The 16,232-nt window shown below is 44.4% G+C and overlaps 1 protein-coding gene and 1 long non-coding RNA gene across 7 annotated transcripts in view; one reads left to right on the top strand and one right to left on the bottom strand.

The window, feature by feature from the left end:
- Positions 1–16,232, top strand: part of Dgkg (diacylglycerol kinase gamma) — a 199,803-nt gene that overhangs the window by 128,598 nt on the left and 54,973 nt on the right. For 4 of the 5 annotated variants that reach the window (XR_007347933.1, XR_007347931.1, XR_007347932.1 and 1 more), the window contains one exon: positions 3,302–3,392. Coding sequence is in view for 2 of the 5 variants with exons in the window: in XM_015499958.2 (XP_015355444.1) it covers positions 3,302–3,392 (91 nt within the window). In the remaining 3 variants the exon portion in view is untranslated. Of the gene's footprint in view, positions 1–3,301; positions 3,393–6,043; positions 7,095–16,232 lie in introns of those variants that run through there. The other variant, XM_048804033.1, reaches the window with a different exon arrangement.
- On the bottom strand, positions 792–11,659 carry LOC125617093. Of its 2 annotated transcripts, none has more exons than XR_007347935.1 (4): positions 11,243–11,659; positions 6,180–6,286; positions 2,091–2,175; positions 792–1,127 (listed from the first exon to the last, which is right to left on the bottom strand). It is a non-coding gene; the product is annotated as an uncharacterized LOC125617093 (long non-coding RNA). The 2 variants fall into 2 exon arrangements; XR_007347934.1 differs by lacking the exon at positions 11,243–11,659 and adding an exon at positions 7,811–7,957 and having other exon boundaries at positions 6,180–6,289.

Below are 16,232 nucleotides of genomic sequence, written 5' to 3'. Positions count from 1 at the left end.
CTGGGGTATATCCCTCCTCTGTTATACCCCAGTGCATAGTACTCAGTGCATCACAAAATGATCTGCTTCCTTATCTGTCCTTTCAGATGCCTGTTTTGTGGAATGCTGCATTTGTTGTGGATAACATCTAGTACACCCTTTCCTGGTCTCTGGCTCAATGAATGTTTGTTGAATTATAAATATTTTGTCTCACATCAAACCTGCACTTTCTCAGAAGCATATTTGCAATCACATCATATCTTTGGCTAATCATGTGACTAGTCAAGATAATGAACCAAGAATTTGAGTGTGGTCTATGATTCTGAAAAAAAATCCTATTAAATTAGTCACGAGGGGGAACATACATTTTAGCCAAAAGTCAAGACACTTGATCTAACAAATATAATTACATGTTTTTCTTGCTTACAAAATTATGACTATATTATATCTATAGCTACAAAATAAGATCTATCATTTTTGCTCTTTTATACAAATATGTCAACTCAAAAGAACTGAACTAATACTTGCTAATAGTAAGTAGCTAACGTTCTTGGTAAGCAATAAGTATTATGTGCGGCACTTTGCTATTATTTAATCTTCTCAACTATCCTTTGAAGCAGATCTTATTATCTCCATTTCACAGATGAGAAAACTGAGGTTTAAAGAGATCAAACAACTTTCCAAAGGTAGCACAGTGGCTGAGTAGTGCAGTTGATTCCCTCTGTCCTTCTTCAATACTGACCTACCCATGACTTCTTCACTTTATTAGATCATCAGGAGAACCATGTGTGAGAAAAAAAAAAATAGCTGTGGCTTCCGGAAATTTTTATTAAAACTCTAAATCTCCTCGCAATAACTTTCAAAAGCCATGATTCAGACCAGCAGTGGTACTTGAAAATGGAATCACAGTACAAGTCTTCTGGCCACAGAGATGCTCTTGCTGCCGGAGAGGGATGCTCAACCTTGGTGTTATGATGATCTGTATTGTTCCCGTTACTTGGTCTCTTCCACCATTGACTGTTGAAAGGCAACTGACTCCCGTTCTCTCCTCCCTGAGAAGTCCACTCCTTTAGGCCTAATGAGTTCTGTTCTTGTCCATGGTGTTCATGCACTGGGATCTACAGCAATGTTTCTCAAAGTCCTGTCCACTGACCATACACATAACGATCACCAGGACATTCATAAAAATGCATATTCTTGGGCTCCACCCCACAACACCACAGATAGTCCCCACAGATTGAAGCCCTGGAAGCAGTGTTTTAATCACATTCCCTAGGAGATTTGTATGCATACTAACATCTGAGAACTATGGGTGGAGTCTCCATATCATTATAACCAGCAGTGTTATAAAATGATCAGATGCTCCAACCCTGAATCTGCATTTTCACACATTTCTGTTCAGAGAATCCCTAATCCAGAATAATGCTTGCCCGTGTTTTTTAACAACAGAGCATGCTTAAAAATGGAAAATATTTATTCCTGACATTGAGAATACAGATGAGAATGTTTTCTGGGGCTCAGCCTGCCCCAGTCCCTACCTGCCACCCTGGAGGCAGAGGAGAGCCATATATCAGGCACACACATCATGGCACAGTAGATGAGAAGCACTGGTCTAAATTACTCCCAGTCCTTCCAACTTTTTAATGAGGCCTAATTCCCTACACCTTACTTACTCTTATTTCCTTCTTCATTTATCAGGTATTTTTATGCACACTAATGGTCAAAAAGTCTACTTCCCAGGTGGGTGTGGTGGTACACACCCCTAATCACAGTGGCTTGGGAGGCTGAGGCAAGAGGATTGCAAGTTTAAGGCCAGCCTCAGCAACTTAGCAAGGTCCTAAGTTTTTTGTGTTTTGTTTTGTTTTGGTGCTGGGAATTGAACTCAGGGCCTTGTGCAGGCAAGCCAAGCACTCTACCAACTGAGCTATATCCCTAGCCCAAGGTCCTAAGCATCTTAGTGAGACCCTGTCTCAAAAAAATAAGGACTGAGGATGTGGATCAGTGGTAAAGCAGCCCTGGGTTCCATCCCTGGTACAAAAAAAAAAAAAGCGCTAATTCCCAACCAGTAAGATCTTAGAAATCTTCATACAAATGGAAGAATACAGTCTCACCTCCAAGTTCTGGGTAGACTGTTGAAGAAATGCAGAGAAAATGTCTGTCATTTTGATGAGTCATCTGCTATGGCCGAAGGAAAACCTGAAAGAAATAAGAGCCTTCCACCCTCTGGAGAATGCTCCTTTCCTTGGTCCACAAATCTGAGGACAGAGGATTAGCAACATTCAAGGTGGCTTCCTCTCTCCTGAGTGCCAGGAGGAATGTGATTTTGTTTAATCCTTCCTTAGCAAAATCTGTCAGCTTGTAAACTGGACAGGTGTCCCTTCTCTTAGCCAGACCCTGATAATGGGGTGACAATTGGGGTGGAAGGAATGGAATACCTTCAGAAACACTTCCTGGTGAGACCATCTGATCAAAACCACCAAGTGTCAGGCACACCATCTGACTTTGCAAAGCCCCAGCTACATGGGGACCCCATTGATTTCTCTCTCTCTCTCTCTCTCTCTCTCTCTCTCTCTCTCTCTCTCCCTCCCTCCCCTCCCTGCCTTACCCCTAAAGAAAATGTCGAAAATTTTTAAAGCTTAAAATGGTGAGCTCCTACTTTGAAGCAAATTCAACATCTACCTCTAAATGAATGGTCACCATGGTCTAAGCAAATAAAATTGGGGGGGGGGGTGGCTACTGCTACCAAACAACTCTTCTGCAAATCTGTTGCTTCTCTCTGCTTCCCCCAAACAGAGAACAGACAAAGCAGCACATATTTTGGCTGTGTAAGTGTGGATCTATCCCTCCTCTGTCCTGATTGCACACCCTAAGTCTCAAAAGGCTTCCCTTTGTACCCCACCATACTCCAAAGAGGGCTCTGCCTAAAGTCCCTCTGAATTAGTAGTAGAAAAGACAGCATGTTGTCATTTGCCACCTCTGGTTGATTTCCCATGGAACTCTCTTGATGCACTTCAAGACAAGCAGGACTTTCTCCTACTTGCTTCAAGTTGCATCAGGAAAAGTTCAGAGAAGTTCAGTGAGCAGTTACCAGTTCACCCAGAGTTGTCCTGATGTATAAGAAATGAGTGGGTTTTCTCTAAGTTCCTGGCAAAAACACTTTGTAAATGTTGTTTCAATTCCTTGATCATCCGATTAACAAGTGCTAAAAATGTAAGGTTAGGGAATGCTGGGAACTTGGGCCTCCTGGACCAAATAACCTAACTCTGTTCCTTGACCATTTCAAGTACAGAATATTGAGCCATCTCTCTGCTCTATGTTCCAGGATGAAGAACAAGCTGTGGTACTTTGAATTTGGTACCTCGGAGACCTTTGCAGCCACCTGCAAGAAACTTCACGACCACATTGAGTTGGAGGTAAGCTCCAGGTGGGGAGAAGTTTTCTTGAACTGGTTTCTGCTCCTGGAATATCATATGTACATTCTCAAGAATATATCCTCTCGGGTCCTTAAAAGGAGAGCCAGAGTGCACTCTATTTTTGGTGCTCTGTCCTGTCCCCACACACATCCATGACCTTGCCCAGAGGCCTCTGGTTGTTGGGCCTGTCCAGAGAATCCTTGGAGCTCTGGGACCCTCAGTCCATTCTGGTCCTCAGCCATCTTTCAATGTCACCCAACTGCCTCCCTCCCCCCCAAAAAGATAAGGACAATTACTACCATCACAGGGTGAGGGGCTGCTGTGGGGTAGAGGCAGTGTCCAAGTCTGGAACTGGTGGCTGTGAAGCAGCAGAGGTGAGGGGTTTGGGGGTTGAGCTTTGACCAAACAGTCCCCAGCTCACCCACTGGCTTCAAGGAGCAATTCCCAGATGTGCAGCATTAGCCTGATGAAGTGCAAGCTGAGCCGTCACAAAGCCCCCTATGTTCAGAAGGGTCCTTGTTCCAGTGCTCTTCTGGTTTTTGTTTTTTGTTTGTTTGTTTGTTCATTTTGTTTTGTTTTTCACAAAATTCCTATTCAGAGAACCCCTATTTTTAGTTGTAGATGGACACAATACCTTTATTTTGTTTAATTTTTTTATGTATTGCTCGAGATCGAACCCAGTGCCTCACCTGTGCTAGGCAAGCGCTCCATCACTGAGCCACAACCCCAGCCTGCTCTTCTGTCTTTGTCCTGAAATTCTTCATAATTTTTAAACAAAGAATTCTGCATTTTCACTTTGAACTGAGCCCCACAAATTACGCAGCTGATCTCGTGGGTGCTCTGGTGTGTTCCTAATTCCTCCAGCACTTGTTGCAACCTGCCTCAGATGGTTTGCCTGTCGGCGCCCCTCCCCTGGTAGATAAGCAGCCTGCTTCTCACCCCCACCCCTCTCCAGGCCTGCTCTCCCCAAGTCTCTCATGAGATCTCTCCTTAGTCTCTGGCTACCCGAAAGCTCAAACTTCTGTGCACACCCACTGTCTTCATGCTGGGGCACCTCAGGCTCTTGAGTCCTTAGCTTTCGGTGGGATTCAAGCCTGTAGACTCCTCTCCACTTGAGGAAAAAAAAAGAAGTGAGAGGCACCCAGAGAATTCAGCCACCCTGGGCTCCCCTGGCCTGGTCTCAAAGCCTCCCTAAAGGGTACTCCAAGCTTGGGACCTGGACATCCCTTTGAGAGGAGCATTAGGCCAGAAGCACTGTGGGAAAGCCCAGCCACTGCCACTCCCTGCCGGAAGGGAGGCTGTGTGCACACTCCCAGGGAGTTTTCACAAACAAACACTAAGCCAGAGGTTCTGAGCAGCTCTATTTGACTCATCTGCCTGCCTGCCTCTCCCCTTTGGTTGCTAGGTTACTGACACCAGAGTGGGAGGCACGAATCCTTAGCTAATCCCCTGTACTTCTGCCAGCTCAGTCAGTGGGCACAGAGGCCCAGGAGCCAGGGGCCTGTGTCCCCAGGTGGTAGATGGCTGAAGTCACCTACACCTGGGAGAGGCTGAGAAGCCAGCCTTCCTCTATTTACACACAAACACACCACCAGGGAACTGTGGCCGAAGGAGGAGGCTTTGGCCAGGGTACTGAGTGTGGCTGACAGAGATCTGTGTGCATTTTTCCTGTTGGCACGATCCCCTGGTGGGATCTCTTTAAATATACCACAAGTGAGGGACAGCCCTGGCCTAACCGCGGCCTGCACACAGCGACTGCCTGTTCTCCCTGCAGCTGGCCTTGACCTTGTGCCCAGAATACAGCAGCTCAGCTCCCCTGCCTCTGTGGCCCGCCCTCCTGGCTCCAGGCTGGCCTTGCCCCACTGTCCCCTCGAGGTCTAAGACACAGCAGCACTTCCTCAACCACACAGGGGGCTGGTGGCTTAGTAGCAGAAGACACTGGTGGCCTCTGGAGGAATGGGGTTGTTCGCACTGTGGGTTGTTGGGACTTTTCAAAACACTTCCTGTTTTCCTTATCTCCCTATAACGAGTCTTTTTAGTATTTATTCATGAGGGTAAGCTGGAGGAAGGGGGGTGGTGAGGTTGTCATGTGATGGTGGCTTCTGACAGCCCAAGAGATTGGGGCAGGCACCATTTCTGCATTCAAAGAATAGTGAATGTGCGGTCCGCCCACTATTGTGTGATTCAGATGGAAACTACGGTTAGGGGACAAGGCATTTGAGTGACAGGTGTAGAGAGAATGCAAAGCATAGCAGGTAGTTGTGAGAGCATCAAGGACCTCAGGAAAAGCAGGTAAAAGAATCTGTTAGATGACCTTCTAAACGTGGCTGCTGCAGCACACAACAGCCCAGGCCTGTGGGGACCAACACACGACTTACCAGCTCCAGGTCAGTGAGGCCCAGAACACCCCATGCAGGTATTTCTACCTCATTTCACTGTTTTTCAAAACCCTGCTACTGCTTTTATCCCAAGTCACTCCATGGCCCTGTGAACTAAGTAGGCCAAGGATTATTATATTATCACCTCCATTTTATGAAAAAGCAAAACAAGGCAGCGACAGTTAGAAGGGTAAATAGAAGGAAGAGAAAAAAATAAAAAGGGACAAAGTCACATGCTTTAACTGCCTACCCTGATACATCCTCATTTGATAGAAAAACCGGCAAGGCAAGTATTGCCACATTTTTAAGATGATGCTGAGATACATTCAATACTTGACCAAGACTTCTTTGCTGGAAACTGGGAAGAGAAGATTCCAGGTCTTCTGGAGGGAGTTGAGCAGAGATTTACCTACCAAGTGTCAAAACCCAGCAAATCTGTCAGCCTGGATCCACAGTTCTTCCTCCTTGTTCTGTGGGACTGTTGGATTCTCTCTCAATTCAGGCAGCTACACAACTCTGCTGAGAAAGGATTCGCAAAGATCAGAGGACACACTCCTACTGCTCAATTGAGGAAGGAATCAGAAATTCAGGTGAACATCAGGAGCGAGTCAGAGACAAAAACTGCCCTAAAGCTTACAAAAGATTTTTCCACACAGCATCTCATTTTATCTTGACCCACAGGACACGCTGCGCAGATTTTCATGTCCTCACCCTGCAGATGAGGAAACTGCGGCTGAGGGGTTTGGTGACCTGAGAAAGGGCACAACTGTAAGGAACTCAGAGTACAGATAGTGAAGTCCATTATTTGGTTTTGATCACTCTAGTCAAAGGCTGGTTGGTGAAACTAAAGCCCAGATGAGACTGTGCAGGGAAGTTCTCCACTGAAAGTCATTCACGTGGTTTACAGACTCTCTGAGGTTAGTGGCTGGCTGAGAAGAAATAGGAGACTTGATCCCATCTCCGAAATAAAGCTCATAGCCCAGCTGACAAGAGAAAATGGCCCAGGAAACACAAGAGGACTGGTTAATATAGTGCTCACTTAACTAGTACAAAGGAAACTAGATCCAAAGAGTTTCAGGCAGCCACTTGGGTGATCCCAGTCAGATCACTCTGAACTCAGTTTTGGCAGCCCAATGACTCAAGCAGGGAAGAAGGTGACCCCAGATCTGCTGCTCACATGCAGACAACTTGGCCAGGGCTGGCATAGTGAAGGGGCCCCAACTCACAAGTCCTGGGATTAGCTTTGTTCTGTTCTTGGGATAGGTGATTCACTAAACTATGTCTGAGTCTCAATTCACATCTGTAAAATGAGGTAGAAGGGAACTGACCTATCTCACAAGACCATTATTTTGAATTAAAGTTTTCAGGGGTTGGGGTTTTTTAATTAATTATTTAATTAATTTTATTTAATAATTGATAGGAAAGTTTAGTTATTTATTTTTAGTACTTGGGATTGATGTAGCTCTTTGCCACTGAGCTACATCCCCAGCCCATCTTATTTTTTATTTTGAGATAGGCTCTCACTAAGTTGCTTAGGCTGGCTTTGAACTTGGAATCCTCCTGCCTCAGACTCCGGAGCTGCTGAGATTACAGGCATGTACCATGGCACCTAGCTTGGGGTTGTTGTTTTATTTTTTGTTTATTTAACTGGCAGTAGTGCTAAACATCTCCCTAAATCTGCAAAGCAGCCTTAAGTGGCAAGTGTCCTAATCACCTTTCCAGAGCAGGGGGACAGGAGGCTAAGAGAAAGTAAGGAGCTCACCTGAGGTTCATGACCTATGAGTGGTCAGGTCAGACTTCCATCCCAATTTCCCAGAAACCCAAGAGTGTCAGGGTAGTAAAGGTCCTTGTGAAGCTCAGTCTGGAGCAGATATTCTCAACCTCATATAGGACCTATCCAGTCTGCTAATTATTCACAGTCTCATTCATTGTGACATTTCAGGTAATGTTAAAATCAGGCATAAGATTTTTATCTTTATCAGGAAGGGAGCATTAAAAATATTGCAAATGGTCTCCATAGAAAGAGGTATAGGGGTCTACCTGAAACAGGTGCTGGATACTTTGCTTCCAAGACCTCCTCTCAGGGTGCTCTCCAATGCCTCTTTGCTTCCAAAGAGGCCCTTTATATTTATCCTAACCTGATCTCACCTGCATAAACAGGTGAGGAAGGCTCACAGTGAGTCACCTCCCCCACCCCAGGCTCAGAATAGCCTTGCAAAGATTTTTAGATGTGATCACAGTTAGGTAGAATAAACCAGGCAAACTTCAATTTGAGCATACATTTTACATTCTGCAGAAATATTTAATTTTTCTGCCTAAAAATAAGAACTCCCCCAATTCCTTGATATTTAATCTAATCTTTAAAACAATGTTCACAAGAGAAGGCTAGCCAGTTCCACTAAAATGATCCTAATACTGGGAAACATAAATGCAAATCTTGAAGCTGTTCCAAAAAAAAACCCAGCCTATTTGGGGATCTCTGTATATCAGTTACCCCTTTTGAGGATTTAAAAAATAACAGAAAACAATTGAGGACAGTTTTATCAAAAAGTCCCACTTCCCCCTCACTCAGAATTGATTTTTCAGTATTGTATCTTTATTTCCTTTTGGTATTTTTCACCAAAGAAATAAAATGCTACAGGTAAACCTGAAGTACCCCCCCACTCCCTTCCTGCGCTACAACCTGCATTTTTCACTCACCATTGGTCCCTGAACTCTCTTCACACTGATATTGCTAAAATTGTTTCCTTACTTTTACCTGCTCTCTAGTGCTACAAGGATTTCCCGGCCACTGTTGGCAAGGAGGAGCGGAAATGGGAACTCTCAGAAATTGCTGGTGGGAACCTGTGTGGTAAACCCCCTTGGAGAGAAGTTGGGCAATCCACACTAAATGCATTCATAGACTGTCTGACTCCACGGTGCTTCTCACCCTAGAGCTGGAGAATTCCCTGCATCTGAGCCTGAGATGAGCATAGGAGTACAGTGCAGGATTTTTTTTTTTTTTTTTTAAATAACAAGACAGAACCAACCAGGCCCGGCCTGATGGTGCATGCCTGTAATCCCAGTGACTCAGGAGGCTGAGGCAGGAGGATTGCAAGTTCAAAGCCAGCCTCAGCAACTTAGTGAGGCCCTAAGCAACTAGGCCCCTAAGCAACTAGATCCTCTCTCTACATACTCTATCTAAATAAACTACAAAAAAGAGCTCGTGGTATGGCTTAGTGCCCCTGGGTTCAATCCCCAGTACCAAAAAAAAAAAAAGAACCAACCCAATTGACTGTGTTAACCTAACACCTTAAAAAGACATTGAGTGACTCTACCAAATGCCATTGAATTCTACACTTCAAAATGATTAGTTATATGTTCTGTGAATTTTACCTCCACCAAAAAAAAAAAAAAAAAGTGATTTAAAAAGCAGGAGTGAACCAGGTACCATATCATGATCTGGGTGGGTCTCACCTATGAGAATCCTAAAAACTAAAGTAACATTAAGCATAGGTATGTGTGCATAAAGAAGCTTCATAAAAAAATGAGTCAGGCCAGACACAGAGGCACAGGCCTATAATCCCAGCTACTCTAGAGGCTGAGGTAGAAGGATCACAAGTTCAAGGCCAGCCTCAGCAACTTATCAAAACAGTACCTCAAATTTATAAAGAGCCAGGGATGTTGATCAGTAGAGTAGCCCCTCTCCATTCAATCCCCAGTACTAGAGGGGAAGGGGTTAAAAAAAAGAGTCTTAATTAATTTAAGATTAGGCAGATTTCTTGAGCTACTCCAATCCAATCCAGTGCCATTATTTTTCAAAAGAGAGAAATGAAGGACTTTATAGGTTAAGTAGCATGACCAAGTTCACTTAGCCAGAATGTGACAGAAAAAGAACCCATGGCTTTCAAGCTGTAAGAGGGCCATTCTCTTATTCTGCCTTGGCATCCACACACCGGATTGCACACTCTTAAATCGAAGGGGAAGAGATCTTTAAGCCTGGGTGTCTTCTGTCGGGCTATGAACCTTCTCAGCCTGGGCAGGTAGAGCCTGTCAGAGCTTGGAGTAAAGAAAGTAAAAAGTGACCCCTCAACCCATCCACCTCGCCACAGTGAATAAATGGAAGGGAAACCTGAGAAAATAAAAGGGGTGATCAGATGGTGCATCAAACCCTAGAGGCAAAAGTAGGACTAGAATGGTCTTGAGAGAGAGATCCTCCTTCTAGTCTATTCCTTTCCCCACTCAAGTCCAGTGCTCTGATGTCTCTACCTGGCTTTCTTCCTGCTCCCTGCTAATATGTGATCTAACCTCTTTCCCTTGCTTTGAAAAGTAATGCAAATGCCTGGTTAGAATATCCTGAAATACAGAGGGGCAAAAAAGAAAAGTAACCCACAATCTCACCAATGGATCAGCACCACTGGAATGTTGGCCGCATTACAATCCCATAATAACATTAGCCCTCTCCCCTCCTGTCTTTCACATCAGGCCTCCTGAGAATCTCTGTGATTGATTCTTTGGTTTTGTCAAATCGTCGTCCATTTTTAAAGGCAACCCATCATCCCATCTCTCCATTTCTTTCAACCATGCATTTGCTACCAGTTTCCTTGGCTGACGCTTAGAATTGTTCCGCTGACCAAGAAGAAATTTTTTCTGTCAATTTTCCCTTAGAAAATCCCATTGTTCACTTGCATCTCTGATACATAACTTTTTTCTCTCAAAAGACCTTCTTTTTTATTTCTTACAAATGTGTACCCTATAGTTCACTTCAAGTCTCTATTCATCCATATGCTTTTATTTTTTAGTTCTTTCCCATTTCCTTTGTTCCTGGTGAATTGCTTTGATTTTCTTTTGTCTTTAGATTCCTGGCAATATATACTTTTGTCTTCCAAAGACTTAGGAATAAGTTTTTTAAAGATGAAGTCTAATGCTCACACTTTCTCAAAGAAGTTGGTTTAATACATGGTAGGTGTGATAGGGCCCCAGGAAATCTCAGAGGACCAAGGCTGGAGGTCACATGATTTATAAGCTATGTAAGAACCCAACAGGTTTCTGGAAGATGCTCTCAGCTAACCTCTGCCCCAGAGGGCTTAGCTTTTTAGCCAACAAGGTTTCTTGGTAAAAGAATAACTTTTCCCAAGCAATGACTACCAAACAAATACATCTTTTAAGTAATAATGAACTGTGAGGCCCCGCCAGTAGGAAATGTATTCATTCTCTGAGACATTTTAGAATATTGAAAAGAATCCATGATCCCCATCACCATCTCCAGAGACTTGGGGACCTCAGGGAGGAAAACACTTCAATTTTTTTTTCCTTCTACAAGTGAACTGTTAGAGAATAGTATATACAAATATGTCCTGTTGGCTAGAGTTTTCTTAACTCAGTATGTGGGGCCATAAACTTGCTGATCCTAGTGTTCATTAGAAAAGGAATGAAGAAAGTAGAAGAATTGACTCTTAAGGAGAGAGCACCCTCTCTTAAAGAGCTAGGTACCTTCAGTAAGAGATGTCCTCTGCATTAAACTTCTGCTTTCCACCTAATACATGTATCTGCTGAGTTGATGAAAGGCTTCCCATCCAGGACTTGGCATGGAGATTAGGCAGTCAGCTTTCTGAAGCAAGGTCTTTCTTATTTATTCTGTATTTCCAGGCCCATCACAGAGGCTGAAGTGAAGTACTTCCTCCGGAGTTATTTGTTGATTGTAAAATTAAACCAGAGTGTGAAAATCCCATAGTTAGTGTGAACGTTAATAGAGATTGCCACTTGACCAGCTTTAAGTCACACCTTTCTTTTGGAAGCCACTAGCATAAAAGGGACTCATCCTGCTCCATTTGTAACACAGAGTAGGGGGTGGCAGAGCTTGCCGCCTGGCACCTGGGCCTACTCCTAACCCTGCATCAAGTGGAAAGACCTCCCACACCCTGTTCTGAGCTGTCACTGGGATCTTTGAAAGTAGCAGAGGGTCTGGGACAACTGAGAACCAGGACAGGAAATGCCAGGGTTCTCCCACCTCTTTCCCACCAGAATTAAGACTGTGAGTGGGCAGAGCCCATATGGCAGCAAGGGTGCCAGGCAGTTGTGGGATTGCAGGACATCATCCTGCAGGGCAGAAGAAGGGTCTCCATTCTGAGCCCTTTGGATTGCCCAGAGGCCTAACTGCCTTTGAGCCCAGCGGGTCCCTAAGGCCACCAGCTTTGCTCTGCCTGCAGGAGAGTTGGGCTCCTCAGAAAACCTCCTCCAGCCCAGATTGGTCTCAGCTCCTCAGACAGGCAGCAAAACCTATTAATCTGCACCCAGAGCAAGAATGCCTTAACACACCAGGGTTTTTCTAAGCTAGGGGAGGGCAGAGTGGTGGATAGGAAAAGACTTTGCCCTCGGTCCAACTCTGAGGAAACCCACCACCGTGAGCTCTGAGAAACAGCAGTTCTGTTTTGGAAACTGGCACCCAGTGCCGGCTCACTCCTGGAAATGAATTAGGGCCCCCCCACCCCCAGCTGCAATGTTCTACTTCCAGTGCCTCTGCCAACACCCCCTTCCAGCTGCCCCTCTCAAAGGCACCATTGTGCCTGCCTGGCACAGCAACAGAGGAGGGCGAAAGAGGAAGAAAACATTTTCTGCCAATGGGATGTTCTTAAGCAGGTTGTGTGTACATGGCTTCCAGGCCGCATTCCTTGAGCCCACACAAACCCGCCAGAACTCCATCATCCCTGTCACAGATGGCAGCCTCTTTCCAGTGTAACTGGCCCTCCATGGCTCACTTCAAATCAGAGAATGTGAAGCACACAGCTGGATGGACAGGGCTGGGCAGAAAGGGGGAGGGGAGCGTCACCGTGACACTTTCTCAATCCAGCACACTCTAGCCTGCCAAAGCACATTCTGAACTCAGAATCTCTGAACTGGAAGGGGTAAGTCCCACTTACTACTCAACAAAAGATTCATTCTAGCACATTCTGATAAGTGGGCCTCCAGCCTCCTGAATACTCTAAAGATAGGAAGAGGAGGCTCACTGCTTCTCAATAAGCCTGTTCCATTGTTAGACAGCGCAGATTTTCAGAAAGTTCTTCCTAATGTTGAACCAGAGTTGTTCCTCGCCCTCTGCTTCCCTCGTGGGCACTTGGTACAACACTTGGAACAAACTAGGTACACGGTAAGTGTTTGTGCATTGAACTGAGTGGATTCCTCACTCATTTGACCTCTTTTCATCCTCCACAGTCACACAGAACTTCCTTTCTTGGTCCTCTACATGACCCCTCTTCCTAGGCTGAAGAAGTGTCTTCCACATTGCTTCCCATTAATCTTCACTATACATCCCCAGTTCCTTATATGACTGCATTTATAGACCTATAACTATCCTGACCACTCTTCTCTTGAAGGACTCCATTTTTTTTTTCAATGTTTTCCTTAAAATGAAAAATTGAGGGCTGGGGATATAGCTCAGTTGATAGAGTTCTTGCCTAGCATGCAAAGGCCCTGGGTTCAATCCCCAGCACCATAAAAAAATAAAATAAAATAAATTGAGCCGAATGTGGTGGCACACACCTGTAATCCCAGCAGTTTGGGCCTGAGGCAGGAGGATCACGAGTTCAAAGCAAGGCTCAGCAACTTAGTGAGGCTGTAAGCAACCTAGTGAGATCCTGTCTCTAATAAAAAAAAAAAAAAATAAGAAGGACTGCTGATGTGGCTTAATGGTTAAGTGTCCTTGGGTTCAATCCCTGGTACCAAAAAGATTGAATCTCTTGTATCTAGAATATTCCCAACGTGGTCTCATAGGTAACAAAGCACACGATTTACAGGCATCCTAAGTTGGAATGGCTTCTTGGTCTTGCTGCTTATCCTCATGCAGGCTGTCAAAGATAACCAGAAACCCTGGTAAATATGGAGAAGGAGCTTCCTTAGTTTCAGTGTTTCCTCATCTACAAAAATGAGAATACAAAACTGACATCTCAAGGTTGTAAGGATTAGACATAAAATACATGAAGTGCCTGGGTCCTAACAGTTACTCAATAAATCATGTCAATTAATNTAGCAGAAAGAGAAGTAGGCCCAAACTCTGTGGGACCCAGCTAGCAGTCTTCCTTATCTACTCTCCTCTTTCCAAACCAAAGGAGACTTTCCTGAGTTAGCATTCCCAGTGACTTACACTCCAGCCTGCCAAGCCAACCAGAGGGCACCTCCTCTCCTCCCATCCTGGCTCTTTTATGCTTACATTCTAAAGGAGCATCACCACCCCATCCTTTCCAGGCTCTACAGGCCCCTGAGGTTGCTTGGGAAGTTCATTGATGCTGTCTGCCTAATATCTCTGTCCTATTCCTTCGAAAAAGGGGTAGGGAGGGGAGAGGTAGTCAGGTGTATGCTAGTTACCTCTCTGCCCTTCAGTGACTATCTAAGGCTGTAACATGGAGCCCAGGCCTCCAGGGAGGCTACCCTCAGTTCCTGCTCACTGCCACCCCCAGCCCAATATAACCCCTGTTCAAGTGTGTCCAGACACAGTCCACTCCTTCCCCACTGAAACAGAAATAATGTTTTTGCTAGAAATGGGTCCAGTATTTCCTCTTTCCTCTTCAAGAAAGCTATGCTCTGCCCAAGTCTCTGACTCACTGAGAAAAGAAAGGACACCAGTATCATTCCCAGACCAACATCATACTACTGTTTAGCATCTTCTCTTTCATTCTGTTTACATCCTGTCCTAGTATCTCCAACTTCTAATGTCTATGCATTCCTTCATCCCACAAGCATTAATGGAGTATCTTCTCTGCTTCAGACATTTAGGAAAGCCTTATCCTCAGTCACATCATCCTTTTAGAACCCATCTTTCCTCTCCAGTCCCACGTTTCCATCAAACTACATTGCTTCTCTAACCATCTGACCATGTCCCTTTACCGTCACCATCCCTACTCCCCTTGGAGTCCCTGGTTAAGCCCTAGCTCTTCCTTGAGGGAGCTGTGTGATCTCAGAAGGGCACTTACCCAACTTTTGACCTCATTGATTTATTTTGGTAATTCAGAGTGATCTCCAGTGTTCCATCTGCCCTTATCATTCTGATATTCTGTGCTTGGCCTTCATCCAATGACAGAATTTCTCTTTGAAAAGTCACTCTCGACTTTGTGGTTGTCAATTCAAATGACCACAGGTCTAGTTCTAGATAATCTGACCCTCATGGCCATTGTACCATTGGGACATTCCCTCGGCCTCTGTAGCCTTTGTTTTTCTCATCCATAAAATGAGGTAGTTGGACTGGGTGATGTTGCAAGATGCTTCCGGTCTTTGATTCTGTGAAAGTACAGAACAGAGAAAAGAGAGAGAGGGAAAATAAGCAACTCTTTTGGGAAAGTGGACAGGAAGGAACTCATAGAGAAAGTGGCTTCTGTAGAGTTTTGAAAGAAAGGTAGAGTGGGATGGCAATGGAAAGTACAGGAGTCCTCAAGGGCATCTTGCCATTTTGGGACTGTGACAAGGAGTCTAAGCAAGGATCATCACTGGCTGATGAAGGACTATGAAGGGAGGTTTAGGCTGGCAACACCTGATCCCACTGATCCATCTAAACCTCACAAAAACACAGACAACCCAACCTGGGCCTGCTAATGAGATGTAATAGGAAGTACAAAGCCCTACTAATGAAGTGTTCTTTCCAAAAAAGCCAACTCTGTTCGAGGTTTTAGTGTAAAAAGACTAATTTAGTAAAATGCATGGGATAAATTAGGAATAATTTTTTTTAAAAAAAAAAGGCATCTCAGAGATGCAGTTAGCAAAGTCCAGAATCTGGGAAATACTATATTCAGCCTTACTCCTCAGAATGTGGTCCATGGATGTGAAGTATTAGCATCACCAGGAAATGTGTTACAAATGCAGAATCTCTGGCCTAACCAGAGTTCTTGAATCCTCATTTTAATAAGACAAACCGCCCCCTGCATGATTTGCATGTATATTAGTGCTTGAACATCACTGCTTTCCAGGACAAATGACCCATTGTCTTCCAAAGAAAGTTAAAGAAAGACAGGAGGAAGGAAGTCAAAGAGGCAAACCAAGGAAAAAAAATAGAGGATTTATAGATCAAAAGAAAACCAAGAGCCAGATGTGGTGGCTTGGGAGGCTGAGGCAGGAGGATCACCAGTTCAAAGCCAATCTCAGCAACAGTGAGATGCTAAGCAACTCAGTGAGACCATGTCTCTAAATAAAATATAAAATAGGGCTGAGGTTGTGGCTCAGTGGTTGAGTGCCCCTGAGTTCAATCCTCCGTACCACCAAAAAAAAAAAAAAAAACCCAAGAGATGTATCACTAAATGCAATATGAAGATCTTTTAGACAACTAGCTATTTTTAAAAATGAGACTATTGAGGAAATTTGAACAATTACGAGATGTTTATTGGTATTAAGGAACAGTGACAATAATGTTGGGCTAATTTTTAAAGTCATCATTTAAAGATACACAGTATTTATGGATGAAATGATAGAAAATCAGAGATTTGCTAAAAAGTAGTTCAGT

Source organism: Marmota marmota, unplaced genomic scaffold, assembly GCF_001458135.2.
Source record: "Marmota marmota marmota unplaced genomic scaffold, marMar, whole genome shotgun sequence".
NCBI lineage: Eukaryota > Metazoa > Chordata > Mammalia > Rodentia > Sciuridae > Marmota > Marmota marmota.
The sequence above is the reverse complement of the archived record's forward strand: the minus strand, read 5'-3'. Positions and strand labels throughout refer to the sequence as shown.